Source organism: Triturus cristatus, chromosome 7 (genome assembly GCF_964204655.1).
Source record: "Triturus cristatus chromosome 7, aTriCri1.1, whole genome shotgun sequence".
In the NCBI taxonomy this organism is placed as follows: Eukaryota; Metazoa; Chordata; class Amphibia; order Caudata; family Salamandridae; genus Triturus; species Triturus cristatus.
Window position 1 is genome coordinate 1,722,125,697 of NC_140590.1, and position 18,075 is coordinate 1,722,143,771.

The 18,075-nt window shown below is 45.5% G+C and overlaps 1 protein-coding gene and 1 long non-coding RNA gene across 3 annotated transcripts in view; one reads left to right on the forward strand and one right to left on the reverse strand.

Annotated features, from left to right (window-relative positions):
- LOC146812895 (killer cell lectin-like receptor subfamily E member 1) overlaps positions 1 to 2,054 on the reverse strand; it is a 59,453-nt gene extending 57,399 nt beyond the window's left edge. The window contains exon 1 of one of the 2 annotated variants that reach the window (XM_085619964.1): positions 1,753 to 2,054. In XM_085619964.1, the coding sequence (XP_085476090.1) occupies positions 1,753 to 2,050 (298 nt within the window). In that variant the 5' untranslated portion in view covers positions 2,051 to 2,054. The remainder of the gene's footprint in view (positions 1 to 1,752) is intronic. The other variant, XM_085619965.1, reaches the window with a different exon arrangement.
- Positions 2,055 to 2,236: 182 nt separating this feature from the next.
- Positions 2,237 to 18,075, forward strand: part of LOC146812896 (uncharacterized) — a 395,123-nt gene continuing 379,284 nt past the window's right edge. The window contains exon 1 of the long non-coding RNA XR_014966935.1: positions 2,237 to 2,363. This is a non-coding gene — a long non-coding RNA (uncharacterized LOC146812896). The remainder of the gene's footprint in view (positions 2,364 to 18,075) is intronic.

An 18,075-nucleotide genomic window follows, 5' to 3' on the forward strand; every position in this document is an offset into this window, starting at 1 on the left:
CTTCAGCCATAGCTCCCGAGTGCTGATAAGTGCACCTTTATAAACACCCAACCTCAAATCACCCTGCATTATACAACAGTAACATACCTACTGAAAAATAATACAGGTTTTGTTTAATGGCAGAATTAAGCAAACCACTTGAAATGTTAACAGGAGCTGCGTGCTGACACGAATTACCTTGAATGTTTTTAGAAATGTTGGTTAAAAAAAATCAACCTCTGTTTTTGTCTTTAAAGGTAAGACATAAAGATAGGACCCCTTTCAATGCTTGTTTTGATTACTGCCGAGTCTGAGATGCCGAGGGACCCGCCCCACTTAAAGCCCTGGGTGATTCCGCAACTATTTTGAAATAGAAAGAGCAAAGAGGTGCGCCAATAATACCCGTGCACGAAGCAACATGCGGCACCTTTCATAGGTTCCAAGCTGCAGGAACCTGTTATTAAAAAGGTGAGCAAAGCCTGGCTGGGGAAGAATAAATCTCCCTTTGTTAATATTCCGGGGGATGGGGGGTTGAGAATGTTGAACCTATCACTGTGCCAGGCACAATGAGAATTCCCATATCAGGTGTTCCGTCGTTTCCAGCTCCCCCCGCGCGCTACGGAAGGGCGCGGGTAGGAGGCGGAAGAGAGCGCGAGACAAAGGATGCCCTTTTAAATAGTTAAAAGGCATTAGAGCTCAGTGAGCAACGAGCCACAGAATGAACGTGTCACGTGTCTTATTGAATAACAGGATGTTGAGCCGACGCCGAGTTCCGAACCTGTTTCCCCAGTTCCAAAGTCGGCAGAGTTCACCCGGGTAGGGAGCACTGCCAACATGTCCCTTCCTGAGTTAGGGTACACTGCTAACATATTCTCTCCTGACTTAGGGTAGGTACACTGCTAGGATATTCCTTCCTAAATTAGGGTACACTGCGAACATACTCTGTCCTGATTTGGGGTACACTGCTAACATATTCTCTCCTGATTTAGGGTAGGTACACTGCTAGGATATTCCTTCCTAAGTTAGGGTACACTGCGAACATACTCTGTCCTGATTTGGGGTACACTGCTAACATATTCTTTCCTGATTTAGGGTAGGTACACTGCTAGGATATTCCTTCCTAAGTTAGGGTACACTGCGAACATACTCTGTCCTGATTTGGGGTACACTGCTAACATATTCTTTCCTGATTTAGGGTAGGTACACTGCTAGGATATTCCTTCCTAAGTTAGGGTACACTGCGAACATACTCTGTCCTGATTTGGGGTACACTGCTAACATATTCTTTCCTGATTTAGGGTAGGTACACTGCTAGGATATTCCTTCCTAAGTTAGGGTACACTGCTAACATACTCTGTCCTGATTTGGGGTACACTGCTAACATATTCTGTCCTGATTTGGGGGACACTGCTAACATATTCTTTCCTGACTTAGGGTAGGTACACTGCTAGGATATTCTTTCCTGGGTTAGGGTACACTGCTAAAATATTCCTTCCTGAGTTAGGGTACGCTGCTAAAAATAGTTTTTCCTGAGTTAGGGTACACTGCTAAGATCGTCCTTCCTGAGTTAGGGCACACTGCTAGGATATTCTTTCCTGGGTTAGGGTACCCTGCTAAGATATTCTTACCTGACTTAGGGTACACTGCTAACATATTTCTTCCTCTGAAGGAGCCAGTCGTAATCATGTACGCGACCTCCGAAGGTTTACAGGATGTGCTGGAACTCACACCTGCGACCTGCGGGTGCCAAGTCTCAGAGCCTGTGGTACTCACCGGTCGGGGCTTTAGGCTCGCCCTTGACTCCTGCCTCAAGAGCGGGCAGGAGCCCCTCGTCGGACCCGCGGTCCTCTTGCCGCAGGGCGCACTCCGGCGCCGGCGCAGACTTCTCTCCCTTACCCATGTTCAGACGGCACCCGGCGCTGCCCGCTGCCGCACGGAGGTTCGGCGGGTAGATGTTTGTGAAAATACCTTTCCTGCCCTGACACCCGGGAGGAGGTGTCGCCCAGCGACGTGGAAGACGAGAAACGAAACTCAGGAGTTGGCAGACAGCCGCGGGTAAACACAGGCGCATTCACCCGCCCCATGACTCGCGCATTAATAAGCTGGCACCAATTCAAACCAGCGCTTTTAGGGCATCCAGTTTTACCCTCACATTAACACAGCTGCCAGCTTGCAGATTGCTGAGTGATGAGTGACACTTCGATGGTTTCAATGTGGATATGAGTGACGTGCTAATGTCAAATGAGTGACACTTTCTCTGGGGTGAACCAAAGCAGTAGCCAGGACTTGAGTGACTGTGAATTTTCTGTTCCTGCAGACCTCACCCAGCAATGAACATATATATGCAAGGACATCTTAAAGATTTCCGTGGCCCTGGGCCAAAGGTATTTTTTTTTTGGGGGGGGGGTGGGGGGGAGGAGGGGTCGTAACAGCTTTGAATTTATGATCCAGTTTTGCATCTTTCATGTTCTCTTTGCCCACGCACAGGACAGTGATCCACATTCCAAATCTGTTTGCAGCTAATATTCATAGCTAGTGACGTGTGTTTAAAATTATAATGCAGCAGGTGCTCCCTAATATTGCAAATAATCTTTGTGACACCCCCCCCCCCCCACCCATTTCTCAAATGTGAGGTCCTGTTATGGATGTTGCATGGTCATATCCCTCACATTAAAAGTAAATGAAAGGAAAGCAGTATTTAAAACAAGCTGGTTAAGAACTGTTCGAGGCCATCTGGGCATGCCTCTTTGCAGAAGAGCTGGCTCCATCAGGGGCCCCCTGAAAGGCTGGGGCCCTGGACCAGTGCCCACTTTACCCATGCCTTAAAACAGCTCTGAACATATGCCTAAGACTACCCAGTCCAACTTGCTTTGCCAATGCTTGTGAGCAGTATCAGATAAATAATTAGAAACAATGTTTTCTCTATGAATAATTAGAATGAAAAGTATTCGAATGCTGAGATTATTAGATTGTGAATTGGAACCTGCTAGGAGTGGGGATGGAATCGTGGTCTCAGAGTGCCTCAGTCACCCCTGTTCTGAAATGTAAACAAGGGCTGTATCACTGACAGGGATTAATGGACGGGGAGGGTTTCCCGTCTCTCTGTGCACACTCTTTAGAGAGGCCAATTATTGAATGAGCATGTGGTCTGAACATCCTTATGAGGCTCCAGCAGGCTCTGTCAGAAGTTCTCACTGCATAAATCCCCACCTTAGAGCTATCGGCCATGCTCTATAATGCACACCACCCATACCATGAACATACACAGACATATATATAGAGACAACTCGGTTCACCTCTTATGCACGAAACGTCTATAAGAGTCACACATTGAATGGAAATAAACCACAGAAACACACCTGGTTAAAATATACATATCTCTGACATGGATTACCCGGTTTAAACATTGAAAAATCAACCTGGGCTACTGTGCTGGTGTCTAAAAATCCAAGCGGCACGCTGGGTGCACCGGCCTGGCTGCGTCTGTGAGTGTCAGAATCTCAGACAGCAGCAGGGTTGGGCTAGGAGAGAAAATAGGCCACGGCTTGAAAATAAAATTGGCACCCATTAGCAGATTAGATAGCTGAAAAAGTGACCCACATATGCAAATCAGGCCTGTTTTAAACTTGTAAAGACAAGCTGTATAGGTGTCTTGCAAGCTGTGGGGGTCTACATGCTTACGTGCTTGCTTCAGGCAATGTTGTAATAAAAGGGAAATCAACAGTAAAAAAAAAAAAATCGTTCAAAGCAACTTGTAAAGCAGGCCCACAAACAGCCAAAAACTGTCCCACAATGACGCGGTCAGACTGGCCTTTTGCCAGGTTGCCTTAAAGAACAGTCTGCTCCTGGACCAGGGGACGGTGCCCAGCACAGAAGACTTGCCTTTAACAGCTGCATGCAGCCCAGCGTTTGTGTGTCTCTGCAGAAGCATTGTTTCCGGGCGTGCCTGCACCAGAAACAATATATATTAATTGTAACAAGCCCGACCCAGAGGAGGTTTCCATGGTCACCACAGTCCCCTCTTCTCAGGACCCGGCTCATACTGCTTCGAGCAGGGTCTCCAACCTTTTCTGTAGTGAGAGCTACTTCTGATTAGTGAAAACCATGGTGAGCTACTGAAGGCTAAGCCACCCGCGCATTGTTACCAGACAATACCACCCCCAGCTCAATTGACTTTAAGCCTAATATCCATAGTGCCGGATGCTATGGTCTGAACAAAATACTTTGACCAGGGACACTATGACAGGGCTGCCATGTGTGTCAGCGAGAGGGTGTTCTTTGGGGATGTATGAACATGCGTGAGTATGAATGGGATATATGTGTACGGGTGACTGAGAGACTGTGTCATGTGTACTTGTGGCACAGGACTTACCTTTCGCCATATGTGGCACTGTTACAAGTATAACACAAATGGGAAAAATTTAAAGTGTGGAAAAAATTCTGCAAAAAAGTTCGTAGTATGGAACCTTTTTTCACAGTTTAAGTTTCTCCAACTTAAAAAAATAGCTGTATTTTTCCCTTATAAATATGTGACTGTATTGAGAAAATTAAACTGAAGAGTTAACTTTGTTTATATGGATTCCATAACTCATCATTTAACTTTTCTCCCATTTCCATGTGTCACATTTAATATCACCAAGCATCTTGCTCCCAGTGGCCTGTAGACATGGTGCCATATTTATAACAGAAAAATATATTTGTCTAATTGGGAGGGATTTTAAGTGAATAAACATGCTTCATAAAACATGAAGAGGTATTTGGCTTAATTGAAAGTGGAGAAAGACATTAATACTTAATTTTTATTAGAAAAAGTTTTTTTCACTTCAAATTTCTCCCATTTGAAAAACAATTACAGTTTTTCAGTTATAAATATGGCACAGTGTCTACTATGCGATACTTTGAAATGGGAGGCTATTTAAACGAAGAGTCAATCATTAAGGTAACTTCATTTTAATTTTCTCCCATTTAAAAGCATTCAGGAAAATCATTTTGTGACAAGGACTTTTATTTAAGAGTTAAATACTTCAGTGCTTCAGTTTTTCATCTCTGTGACTCTGCCTGGCTCATAAATCTGACTGAGCACTGCTCACTATCAGGCCCTGCTATCTGCAGCCTGCTGATAATAATGTAAAGTAAACAGAGCCTTCCTTTACCATTAAAAGAAAATTGCGACCCTGCGTTTATTTAAAAATGAACTTAAGGCTGTGAGCTTCTTTGAAGGTGTCTACCAGGATGCATCTGTGAGCAAATTAAAGTTAGGTGCTGCACAGATGGGGTCCGCAAGTGAGGAGAATTGTTCCCCATGGGTCAGTTCAGTGAGCCCAGAGGGTATAGACAGAAGGTTCCAACTGGATTTAGAGATGCATAGAACTGACATGTGCCCCTTCAGTAGTGGGCCATTGTCCATGTTCTATCGCCCTAAGCAGGGAAGTTCCTCAAGGTATTTATTAATCTACCCTGGCTTTAGGCTGGAGGGTAGTTGTGTCAGAAATGTCCCTTTCTGCGGGGTCACCCAAAACATTTTGCCTTCATTCTTCTCTTTTTATGACTTTGTTTATATTGGCTTTAGGACTCTGTGCGCTTTTTCTTAGCTAACCAGTGCTAAAGTGCTTGTGCTCTCAACTTAAAATGTAGTAACATTGGCTTATCCACAATTGACATATTTAATTTACTTATAAGTCACTAGTAAAGTGCACTACGCTTGTCCATGGCCTGTAAATTAAATGCTGCTAGTTGGTCTGCAGCACTGATTGTGCCACTCATTTAAATAGCCCTTTAAGCATGTCTCAGGCCTGCCACTGCAGAGCTTGTGTGTGCAGTTTTAAACTACCATGTCGACCTGGCAAGTTAACCTACTTGCCAGGCCTAAACCTCCTTTAAAATACATATAGGTCACCCCTAAGGTAGGTCCTAGGCAGCCCATGGGCAGGGTGTGGTGTAATTTAAAAGTGGGACATGTGCTTTTAAGTTTTACATGTCCTAGTAGTGAAATATCCATACATTTGTTTCTTCACTGCTGCAAGGCCTATCTCACCTATAGGATAACATTGGGGTTGCTTTATTTACATTTCATAAGTGTAATTTCCAATTGAGAAGAGTTGGGAGCCCCAAATGTGGTGTCTTTGGAATCCAAAATTAAAAACACAATTTATGGTGGTTAGATTTTAAATTGCAATTCTGAAATTGCCACATTTAGATAGTTGGCATTTTCCTACTGTAGCCATTTGGTGCCTGCTGTCTGTCTCTAAATACACATCTGGGATGGATGACACTTGGATTTGTGCATTCCCTCTAGACAGCCACACACATAGGGAGCTTAGGGGTGACTAATGGGCCATCTACATCCTGATGTTCCTTCCTGGGCAGGTAGTAGGGGTGGGGCTGACACACCTGAAAGGGCTGTGTCCTGTCCCCACACAAAGTTCTGCATACCCTGCTGTAGTTAGTCTGGAGTTAGGGCAAGCAAGGCAGAGACTTGTGCACTTCACGGGCATCTCTTTGAAGTCCCCGCCATTTCAAAGGCCCAACTGGGTATAAGGACTGGATCTCTGACATCACCAACTCAGAACACTTATGGAACTGAGGACATTCTACCAGGAAGAAGGACTAGTGTGCTGCTAGAGGTAATGCAACTTTGTTAAACTGTTTTGTTGTGTTGATCTTCTGCCTGCTGCTTCTTGCCTGGGAGTGACATCCCAGACCTATGTATTCTCCAACGACTTGTTGGCTTGCCTCCTGTTTTAGAAGTCTCAGGATATCAAAGCCTTAACTCAACATTCAAAACAGCACCTGGACTTTGCTTGCTGCAAGTCTTGCTCTGCCAAATGGTGCCAACCCAGTCCAGGGCCCTTGAAAGTGAGTATAAAGAGCTGCAAGTGCCAGAATCCTTGCATCAATGCTGTAGCGCCAATGAGAACCAACATATCTCTTGCTCTGTGCCCAGCTACCAGAGGGGAGCACAGTTATTTAAAGTATGTTTCTGACTTACCCTGACTAGGGTTGTGGTTCCCGGTTGGACAAGGTGCATACCTCTGCCAACCAGAAACCCAATTTTTAACAATGTGCAGTTTGTGAAGAGGAAGGGGCTTACTCATTTGTGAGTGGGTGCATGTCCCCTTTAATATTTTCCCTACCCCTCTCTGAACCCCTACTTATCCCTTCCTTAACCCCTCCCATTTAGTCATAAGTATTTCCCAATCTCCAGCCACTCCCTACTGTATCTCCCACATTTACTGCTAAAATGTATGCCTACATGTGTGGATGGCTCCACACGTAAAAGACAGGGGGAGGCATAGGCCCCTGCATATTTGGCTGTGTCACCCTGAGCCTGACCACCTATGAGACTCCATACCACCAGGTGGCACACCATTCCCTGTTTATGCTGACAACTCTGCATGTGAGGGTCCATGAATCACTACACCTGCAGCTGCCACACCATTCTGCATTTGTGCCGCCAATCCTGTGTGTGAGGGTCCAAAAGCTTTGTGGTGCCGACCCAGTGTGTGAAGACAAGCAAGCCTCCGTAGCCACTACTACTCCATTATCCACCCATTTATTTTGCAAACCTGTGCAGGAGGGCCATCGAGTGAACTTCCCAGCTCCTCACTTGCCCTTCAACCTAGATTCCCCAAAATGCAAGTGAATCCCCCCACTACTGCTTTGAGGTGTATACTGCCTCAGTGTGTCACAGCAACTGATTTGGAACTGCAAGAGCCTGTGACTGTGGAAGCTGTGCACTGCAATCACTGCACGGGGCGAGAGAGATCACCGCATGGCAAGACCAGGGAAGCATGGTTTCTGCCACTGGCCAATCAAAGCTGTGTGTGCTACTCAGGAGAACTGAGCAAGCTTGCACCGGCTTCCTGTTAGAATCAGTGTACTTTCAAATCTTTCTACTACTGCCATAAAGTGGTACATGGGGTGGGTCTATTGAACTACATGATGGGTATGTTCAATAAATAGCACCCAACCAGACAGTTGTGTTTCAGTGCTGCGTTACTAGTCAATAAACCTAGGGCCTCATTTACAAAGAATTGGTGTAGGGCAGTGCTGCAATTCTTTTTGCTGTGCAGCCCATCGTCAATTCAAAAGGACCGAAATGCACCGTATTTACAAGATACTGTGCATTCCGGTCTTTTCAGCCAGCACCAGTGCACAATTTGCAGCCAAGCACCAATGCAGGCACCCTTGCACCATGGTGCAAGGGTGTCTGTGTTGTTGTCATGATTGTTTTTGTCAATCATGACAGGTTTTTTCCTCGTTCAATGTGTGCTGCAGCATACATGGAAAGAGGAAAGAAACAAGGAGAAATGAAAACATTTCTCCTCGTTACACCTGCTCTGGGGAGGTACAAGGTTTTGGTGCTGCCCCAGGTTTACATGATTTTGTAAATCTGGGGCAGCGTCAAAATCCACGCGTGTTGCTTGGGAACATCCACAGCAACACCCATGGAACACCTCCTTGACGCAGAGTAGGCGCTGCCATGCCTTACTCCATATCTATAAGGGTATGCAAAGCCACACAGCAATCTGCTCCCAATCCGCGGACACTCATAAAGCTCTTATCTAAGAACACGAAGATCATGCTGGGCTGAGCTATTAATACTACCCAGAGGTGCTTGAATAACACAATGTGGGGCTGAAAGCCACAGGGCGGTGTTAGTTTGACGGCCTGCTCTTCGTGTTTACTTTCTGGCAGAGATGGTATATTCCTCTTGCAAGAGACCTGTCACGAGCCTTCGGGCAAGCGCTCTACGTGATTATAAATTATTTCTTCACTAAGCTCTGTTGGGCATTCAGAGTCCAGCACAAATGGTACCCCTTTTAACGTTGTTGCTATTGCCACCACTACCACACTAAGACAGCATTCTGGGTGGTGGTAGCTGATTACATTAGTAGGTGACAGGCTATTTTGCCTGAATCACTAATGAAGAAGCTGCTGATTGGTTCTCCATCGTGACAGGGCACCCTCATTCCCCCAAGGCTTGATGTGTAGCACATATGAGGGCGTTTAGGAAAAACATGCGAGATAGATAGTATAGCTGCATTAGACACCCTGTTGTATGTAGGGTAATATAGTGCCCCATAGGATTAGAGGTAGGCAGAGCATGTTGTCTTCCTTTTCCCTGCATGTCCCACCCTACATTGCTCCTCTCAATTTTCTTCTTTCTCTCTAGAAGGTTTTGTGAATCAATTGCAGCTGTCTGGCTTCTAATAATGACTTCTAATACTTATCCTAAAAGAAGGAGAGCGAGAGACCCTCTGTTCACTAAATCAGTGTAAACCATCTCAGCAGGCCAGTCTATGACCGGGCTTGAACAATGTCTTCACACAGGATCGTCCCAAAGGCAAGGCCAGGCTGCACACTTCTTGAAGTTAAGAAAGGCTTCTGTCCCAAACCCTCACCCTCTGCTTTGTACTGAATACTTGATCTGTCTGAGTTAATACAAATGAGCAGAACAACTTTTTCTGAAACTGTCTGTCATGACAATGTTCCACCTAGAATAAAAGTCAGATTTTGAGCTCATTGGTTCCTCCTATAACTCTAGAGCAAACTTTGAATGTTACCCTGCAGGAGGGTGAAGTAAACTTCCCCCAACACTGAATATATACTAACCTCTCAGCATATCCAGGGCAACAGGAATTATGCAAATCTGCAACTGTGATACTTTATGTATAATTATGAATTTGACACATGTGCAACATAATACATCATCAATGAAAAAACTTGAAGATTTTAGCAAAAAAAAATGTTTCTAGTTCGAACAGATCAAAAGTAGGTGTTGCCGCATAGTGGCAAGCCATTTGAAAAGGTTAGGTGTTCAACTTCTAGTTGCTGATTACTATAGTTATGTGTAAAACTGAACCTAATGAGGTGAAACCCTTGACCAGACAGTGTTAAGAAGTGTAAAAATCAGAATATAGTGCAGTCATACTGCCACAAAATTAACCTCATTCCATTGAATAATTTCCCTCTCGATTGGATCACATCCTACCTTCAAAACGTAACAAATTTCATCCAGACTTCCCCTTTCTCATCCAAAATGTACCTCACAAAAGCAGGGGTCCCTCAAGCTCTATCATCTCACCCATGCTGTTCAACATCTACATGAAGTCATTACCAGCATTGACCAATCAATTTCATCTCACATGCTATAACTACTAAGATGACACACAAATACTTCTTAAACTGGAAAGCCCCAAAGACATTGGGAACTCAAAAATCTTCAGCTGAGTCATTGATTAATGCGTCCAAAACTGAAACACTCACATGTGGTGATTAGGAAAAATTATGACCCACTCTGTGCCAAGCCTGATAATCTGGACCTCCTAAAGTATCCAAAGAAGTAAGAAATCTTGGAATTGCCAGTGACTCCAAGCTATCAATGAATGCCCAACTGAATAAGTTAGCAGATCAAGCCGCGTTATTATGAAAACTTTGAGACTCATCTTCCCCCACCTGGGATTTCCACACACAGTCCAAGCCACCATCTCTCTTGTACTGTCTATACTTGATTATGCCAATGGCCTCTACCATGGATCATCCTTATCAACTATGGAAAGGTTAGAATAAATTCAGAACTCTGCTGCCAGACTATTCCTACATGTAAAGCCACAAGCCCACATCTCCCCTGCCTTGAGGGTCCTACATTGGTTACCGGTTGCCAGAAGATCCACGTTCAAGCTGCTTTGTTTCACCCAAACAAAAAAATACATGGAACGGGACCGCTGTTCATCAGGGATAAAATCACCAAATCCAATCAACAAAGGAAGCTTCGCTCCAGATTGGCACCTCGACTCAAAACCCCAGCATAAAAGAACAAAAACATAGATGGCACATCCGTCTCTGTTCAAGCAGCCAAACCATGGCATTCATTACCTCCAAAAAACACATCCATAGATAACTATCTTATCTTCAGAAGGCTACTCACAGGTTGGCTGTTTCCTACATGAGCACCATAATCAACCCACAAACATACAGCATATGCTTATAAACATGAATACTTTGATTATATATATGTAGTTAGATGTGCATTTCTATGTACAAATATATAAACTACTTATGGTTTATAGGTCTGTTTAACAAATGTGTATATATTACGTTGGTTAAAATATATTTGTATTATTTCATGCTTACCATGTATATAAGTCACTGCATAGTTTACATATGAGTTATTTGATTATATGCTTATGGGTCTCTGTTTTATTTATTTTATCTATCACAATTTGTAAATATGATCATAACAATTGTCTCTAGAAGTGCTTAACTAATGAAATATTGAAAAGAAATATAAAAGAAAAACAAATAAATATAAAGAAAAACAGAAATAATAATAAATATACTAAATTATTCACAATACAAAATAAATCAGATTTATGTACAGCAGCACTTGAAAGTTTGAGTTTATAACTATGAATCCATACTTGTACATATGGGACTTTATATAATATAACTTTATATCTCTTTATTACTTTCCATACACATGTATACCTTTCTATGTAGTTATGCATCAATATATGTATTACTTTACTCCTATTGTAAAAAACAATCTTGCAACGCTCTCCAATTCACTACTATTTCTCATCCAATACCTCTTTCAATATATCCTCTACCTCCCCTCTCTGACTCATCCCAAACCTCATTGTACTACTATTTTCTCACAAATAACACTTTCTAGGCGATTCCCTCCTCTATTCTGTTCAATCCAACTAACATGCCAACCGCTCGAATTAACAACTCTTATTTCCCTATGCTAATTCACCATTAATCCACTTTGTGTTCTGGAGTAGGTTCTACTCTTGAAAAAGTGCTTCAACGCCTTGTCAGGGTTCGTAAGCGCTATATAATTACAATTACAGTTACCTTTCTTGCCACCTAATTTTTTTAACCCTGTTACATGACTGAATCCATGTGATAACAATGACTCTGTGAGACGTGTGTGCATGATTTTTAGATTTGCCTCGTTACTGCTTCTCTTACTGGTGTTGATGACTACGTAAATCACGTGGGCCTGCCAGTGGTTAAACGGAGCATGAGGTTGCAGATGGGGCCCACTGGCACTCATCTTTTGGGGATTGGCACTTATTTTCCTCATCTGACTTTGGCTCAAAAAAACAGAAAATGAAGAAAGGAGGAAGATGAAGAAAGAAATCAGGGGCATACAAGACCCTTTAAGAGCGGAAAATGAGTTAGAGAGGGTTTGGTGGGAAATTAAAGAGGCATGAGGTGGAATCCAGATGACGCACCCCCGACTAAAGCAACCCCGACATTTGGCAATGGAATGCATTCTTTTACAAATTAAGCCTGGATACATACACATACATTTGCAGCACTACAGTTGCTCCTTGTCGCGCCAACGATTGCATGAGGCTCATGTGCCTACACCCTGCACCAGACCCACAAATACTTCTCCTTTTGAAGCTGACTGCAGGATGTGCATGAACCTGCACCCCGCACTTATGTAACTATGGCAGCTGTGTGAGTCCCATGAGCCTGCACTTATGTAACTCTGACAGCTATGTGAGGCACATTAGCCTTCAGTTATGTAATCCTGGCAGCTATGTGAGCCTGCACTTATGTGACTCTGGCAGCTGTATGATGCCCTCAACCCTCATGTACGTGACTCTGACAGCTGTGTGTGGCGTGTGAGTCTGCACCCCGCACTTATGTAACTGACAGCTGTGTGAGGCACATCAGCCTCCACGTATGTGATCCTGGCAGCTATGTTTGGCCCATACAACAGCAACATCTTCTCCTACGCCGACGACACCCAGCTCATCCTATCGCTCTCAGCCGACCCCACCGCGACAGAGAGCAACTTCCAAATCGACATGAAAAGTGTCTCCGCCTGGATGAGGGCAAACTGAATCACACTCAACACAGACAAGACGGAAATTCTACAACATTCCACTTCACTCTACGACATGCCAACCCACTCTACGCCCCACCACTCTAAGACACTCTACGACACGCAATGCCACGCCACTCCACATCATTCCACTCCACTCTGTGCCTCTCCACTCCACATCACTTACTGCACTCCACTTTACCTTACTCCAATATACCCCCTCCACTCCAATCTATCCCACTCCAATTTACCCCAATCTACCACACCCTACTCCACTTAGCTACAATTTACCCCATTTCAACCTACCCCACTCTAAACCAATCTAACCAACTCCATTCTAATCAATCCCACTCCACTATGATCCAATCTACCCCACTCCAATCTACTCCACTCTAACCCAATCTACCCAACTCCACTCAAATCTACTCCACCCCACTCCAATCTACCTCACTCTACTCATTCTAACCTAAACAACCCCACCCCACACCAATATGCCACATTGCACCCCAATCTACTGCACTCCACTCAAATCTACTCCACTCTTTCCCACTCCACTCCAATTTACTCCAATCAACCCAATTCCAATGTGCCCCAATCCAACCCACAACAACCTACCCAACTCCACTCCAGTCTACCCCACTCCACTCCAACCTACCCAGTCCAATTTACCCCACTCCAGTCCAATTTACCCAGCTCTACTCCAAACTCCTCTGCAATCTACCCAACTTCTCTCCCTTCTAATATACCCCACTCCACCACAATTTACCCCATTCCAATCTACCACAATCTACCCCACTACAATATTCACTAATCTACCCCACTCCAATCTACCACATTCTACCCCACTTCACTCCAATCTACCCTACTTCACTCTAATCTACCCCACTCCACTCTAAAACACTCCACTCCACCCAAATCTATCACACTCCACTTCCCTCCAATCTACCACACTCTACTCAAATCTAACCCATTCCAATCGAACCCACTTCAATCTGCTCCACCCTAATCTAGCCCTCTCCACCATACTCCACCCCAATCTGCTGCACTCCAATTAACCCCTACCTACTTCACCCCAATCTACCCCGCTACACCTGTCCCACACCACTCTATCCCATCTCACTCTATTCCACACCACCCAGTCCAACCCACTCCACTCCAACCTACCCCTCTCCAATCTAATCTACCCCACTTCATGCCAATTTACCCCACTCCACTCCAAATGACCCCACTCCAATAATCCTTCTTCAAAATCCTCAGCTCCATTCCTTTCTACCCTACTCCACTCCACCCTGTTCCACCACAGTACACTCCACTCCAGTCTATCCCACTCACTCCACTCTTCCCCAGTCTCTCTCACTCCACTCCAATATTGACTCCACTCCAATCTATCATACTCCATTCGAATCTACCCCACTTCCCTCTACCCCAAACTACCACATTTCAATCTACCCACTCCAATCTACTCCATTCCACTCTACCCCAATCTATAACTCTCTATCCCAATCTACCCAATGAATCCACTTCACCTCACTCCAGTCAACCACATTCCACCCAAATCTACCCCCACTCCAATCTTGCCCACTCCACACCAATCCACCCCACTTCATCCCACTTCAATCTACCCTACCCCACTCAACCCCAAACTTCCCTACTCCTATCTGCTCCAGCCCATTTGCCCGCTGCAATCTACCCCAGTCTACTTCACTCCAATCTACTCCACTCCAATCTACTCCACCCTAACCCAATCTACCTCACTATAATCTAACCCACCCCACCCCAGTCTATCCCACACCATTCCATACAACTCCACTCCAATCTACTCCACTTCAATCTACCACACTCCAAACTACCCCACTCCTATCTATCTCACTTAAATCTACCCCAATATATCCCACTCCACTGAACCACGATATACCTCACTCCACTCTTATCTCCCTATCCCACCCAAATCTACCCCACTGCACCACAATCTACTACACTTCAATGCAATCTACCCCCTTCAATCTAACCCACTTCCCCACTCTAAATAACCCCACTCCAATCTACTCCACACCATACTACACCATCTCAATCTTCCCCAATATGCCCCATTATACACCATTCTTCCTGTTAGAACTGGGGGTCTCTAGTTGGCTGAGGTAGGTACCTTAGTCCAAATAGGGACCCTCGCTTCTAGTCAGGGAAAGGAGGGACACCCTCTTAGATAACCCCTGCTCACCCCCCAGTAGGTTGGCATGAGCAGCCAGGCTTATCTCCAAGGCAAGGTGTAAAGCAGTGCTTAATTTGAGCCGGTGCTTTCGGGTGCTTAGCACCTGCACTTTTTTTACAGGGCCGGGACTACTGCTTTTTCTCCAGTTGGTGGTGGTCCCGAACTGAAAATAAAATAAAAGATTTAACTCGTTGGTATATTATGGCAGCACTTTACTTTCTAAAAGGGACGGGGATGACTACTTTCCATGATTGGATTCGGCTCATGTCACCCTTACTACACTACCGGAATGACTAATATAGCGCGTTCAATCGAAAGTGCGGGATAGCTCAGACAGTTAAGGCTTTGCTGCTTTAATTTGTATGCAGTCTGTATGTCAAAGGCTCGACTTCTAGCAAGTCTGAGTCGCGTTTCATTTTTCCAAACACATAAACATTAAAAGTGTTGTCCCTGGTTATATTATCATCTGAGGCCGCATACATAATGCATAAATAACTGGTGCACGGCAAGTATACATGGACCAGCACAGAGAAACAACCCAGGCATTCAGAAGCGGCAGGCTTCTGAAGAAAATGTGAGCCCCGGCACCTATTCTTTTACAAATTAAGCACTGGAATAAAGTATTTGCAACCACACTCCCAGTAACACAGTGATAACACCACAAATGGACACCACACTGGTTTTTATAAAAATAGCGGTATCTTTAACAAAAGGAATACGATGAGACCAAACGATAGAAATCCAACATATGTGTATTCGAAATCTTCCGTTTTGCCAGTTATTAGGCCAGCAACCACTTATAGGTTCTTGAGGTATTAATGAGCAGTTCATAATGATCTAATGCAGTCCTAATGCAATGCTATGCAGTTCATAATGCAGTTCGTAATGTAGTAATAACACAGTCCTTAATGCACGTACTAATGCAGTTCATAATTTAGGAATAATGTGAATCGTAATGCAAGAATAATGCGATTCGTAATGCAAGAACAATGCCCTTCGTAATGCAAGAATCAGGCAGTTCATAGTGCAAGAAATAATGCGATTCGTAATACAAGAATAAGGCAGTTCGTAATGCAAGAAATAATGCAATTCATAATGCAAGAATCAGGCAATTTGTAATGTAAGAATAATGCAGAACGTCAATCTACGCGGTCAACTCTGGCCCCCACTAGGCCACAACACCAGAGACAACGGTCATAAGCTTAAAGGTGTGGCCCCGGTACTGCTGGAGAGGTATGGGCCGCTCGAGGACTCAGCGCGTCTAACGAGGGTCAGCGGGAGAGAGCTCAGAGCACTCCTGTAGTCCTCCTGCACCCCTCCCCAGGCCACACACGCTTGCGGCTCCCGGCCCGAGTCCAAGCCTTACCTGGGGGTGTGCGCTGCCTCGCTCTCTCTCTCTCCCCTCTCGTCAGAGGTCCTGCTTGACGGCCCGATGACGTTGCAGCTCCGTTGCTAGGCTACGCTGTAGCCAGACGGGTTACAGTGCTGCCTTCTCCTTCATTGACGATCTTGGGCAGATTCCTCTTGGTGAACAATCACCATCCCTTTCACCTTGCAGCTTTCTTCACCTCAATTAATCCTTTAGCACGTTGCGGCTCAGGCCGGCGCCAGGGATCCTTACTCACAGCCTGAGTTACGATGATGGCTCGGGCCACAAACAGCAATACAGCAGCGTGGACGATGTTTCAAGCTGCGGGGGCTATGCGATCACGGGGCACCTCGTAAACAGTACCACGGACCACACGTCAGTCTTCCAGAAATCCTGTAGCATGTTGCGGCTCGGGCTGGCGGCAGTGATTCTTACTCACAGCCTCAGTTACGATGACGGCTCAGGCCACAAACAGCAATACAGCAGCGTGGACGATGTTTCATGCTGCAGGGGCAATGCGATCACGGGGCACCTCGTAAAGAGTACCATGGACCACATGGCAGTCTTCAAGAAATCCTGTAGCACGTTGCGGCTCGGGCCGATGGCGCTGATTCTTACTCACAGCCTCAGGTACGATGACGGCTCGGGCCACAAACAGCAATAGAGAAGCGTGGACGATGTTTCACGCTGCGGGGGCAATGCGATCACGGGGCACCTCGTAAACAGTACCACGTACCACACAGCAGTCTCAGGCGTGCAAAAGCACCACGCACCAAGCGTCACTGAGACTTGGTTGGAAACTTTTATGTTCCTGAGTTTCCACAACAGGGGACCAGCTCTTCTCGGGCCCTTAGAGACACGCTACTTCAGGACACAGCACACAGCAAAGTCCTCACAAGCAGGGGGACACAGCACACAGCAAAGTCCCTTGTCCTCTCCTTAGTAAAATCAGCAAACTGAAGGCCTGCACCAGAACACACAGCAAGGGCAGTCCTTCTCTTCAGTCTCTTCAGCTGTTCGTCTTTGGCAGAGGTTCCTCTTGATCACAAAGTAGGTTCAATCCCTTTTCAGTCTGGATTTCAGTCTTGAGTTCAGGGGATTCCTCTCTCACATTTATACCCCTAAATGCCTTTGAAGTCTTTGTCTTCAGGGGGCTCTGAGCCCAGTCCAAACCAGACCTGGTTGTCTTCCTGCCAGTGCACACCTTCTTCCTTTGATAGTCAGGGTCTGGGGCCCAGACGCTCAGCAGGAGGTGGAGCCATCCTTTTGTGGCAGCAACACAGCCATCTCAGCATCCAGGGTGGCTACTCCCCCCCCCACATCAAATGCCGGCCAGCCTGTTACTGTCTCACCTTCTCCTCCCTGGGGTCAGGACACTTCCCAGACTCTGTCACCTCCAACCCCAGATGGCCAATACACAAACAGGCAGAGGCACACAGGATGGTTTAACCCCTTGCATGCCCGCCCCTTTCCCCGCCCAGTGCCGCGCCTTTCATTAGCGGGCGGAGTTCATGACGAGCTGGACTCGTCATGGGCACAGCGCCACCGCAGCCCATGACGAGTCCAGCTCGTCATGGGCATTGAAGGGGTTAAGACAAGAAACCAGCCACTTTTAAAAATGTGGTTTCTAAGTACACAATTTAAAAACCATCTTCACAAAAAGATGTGTTA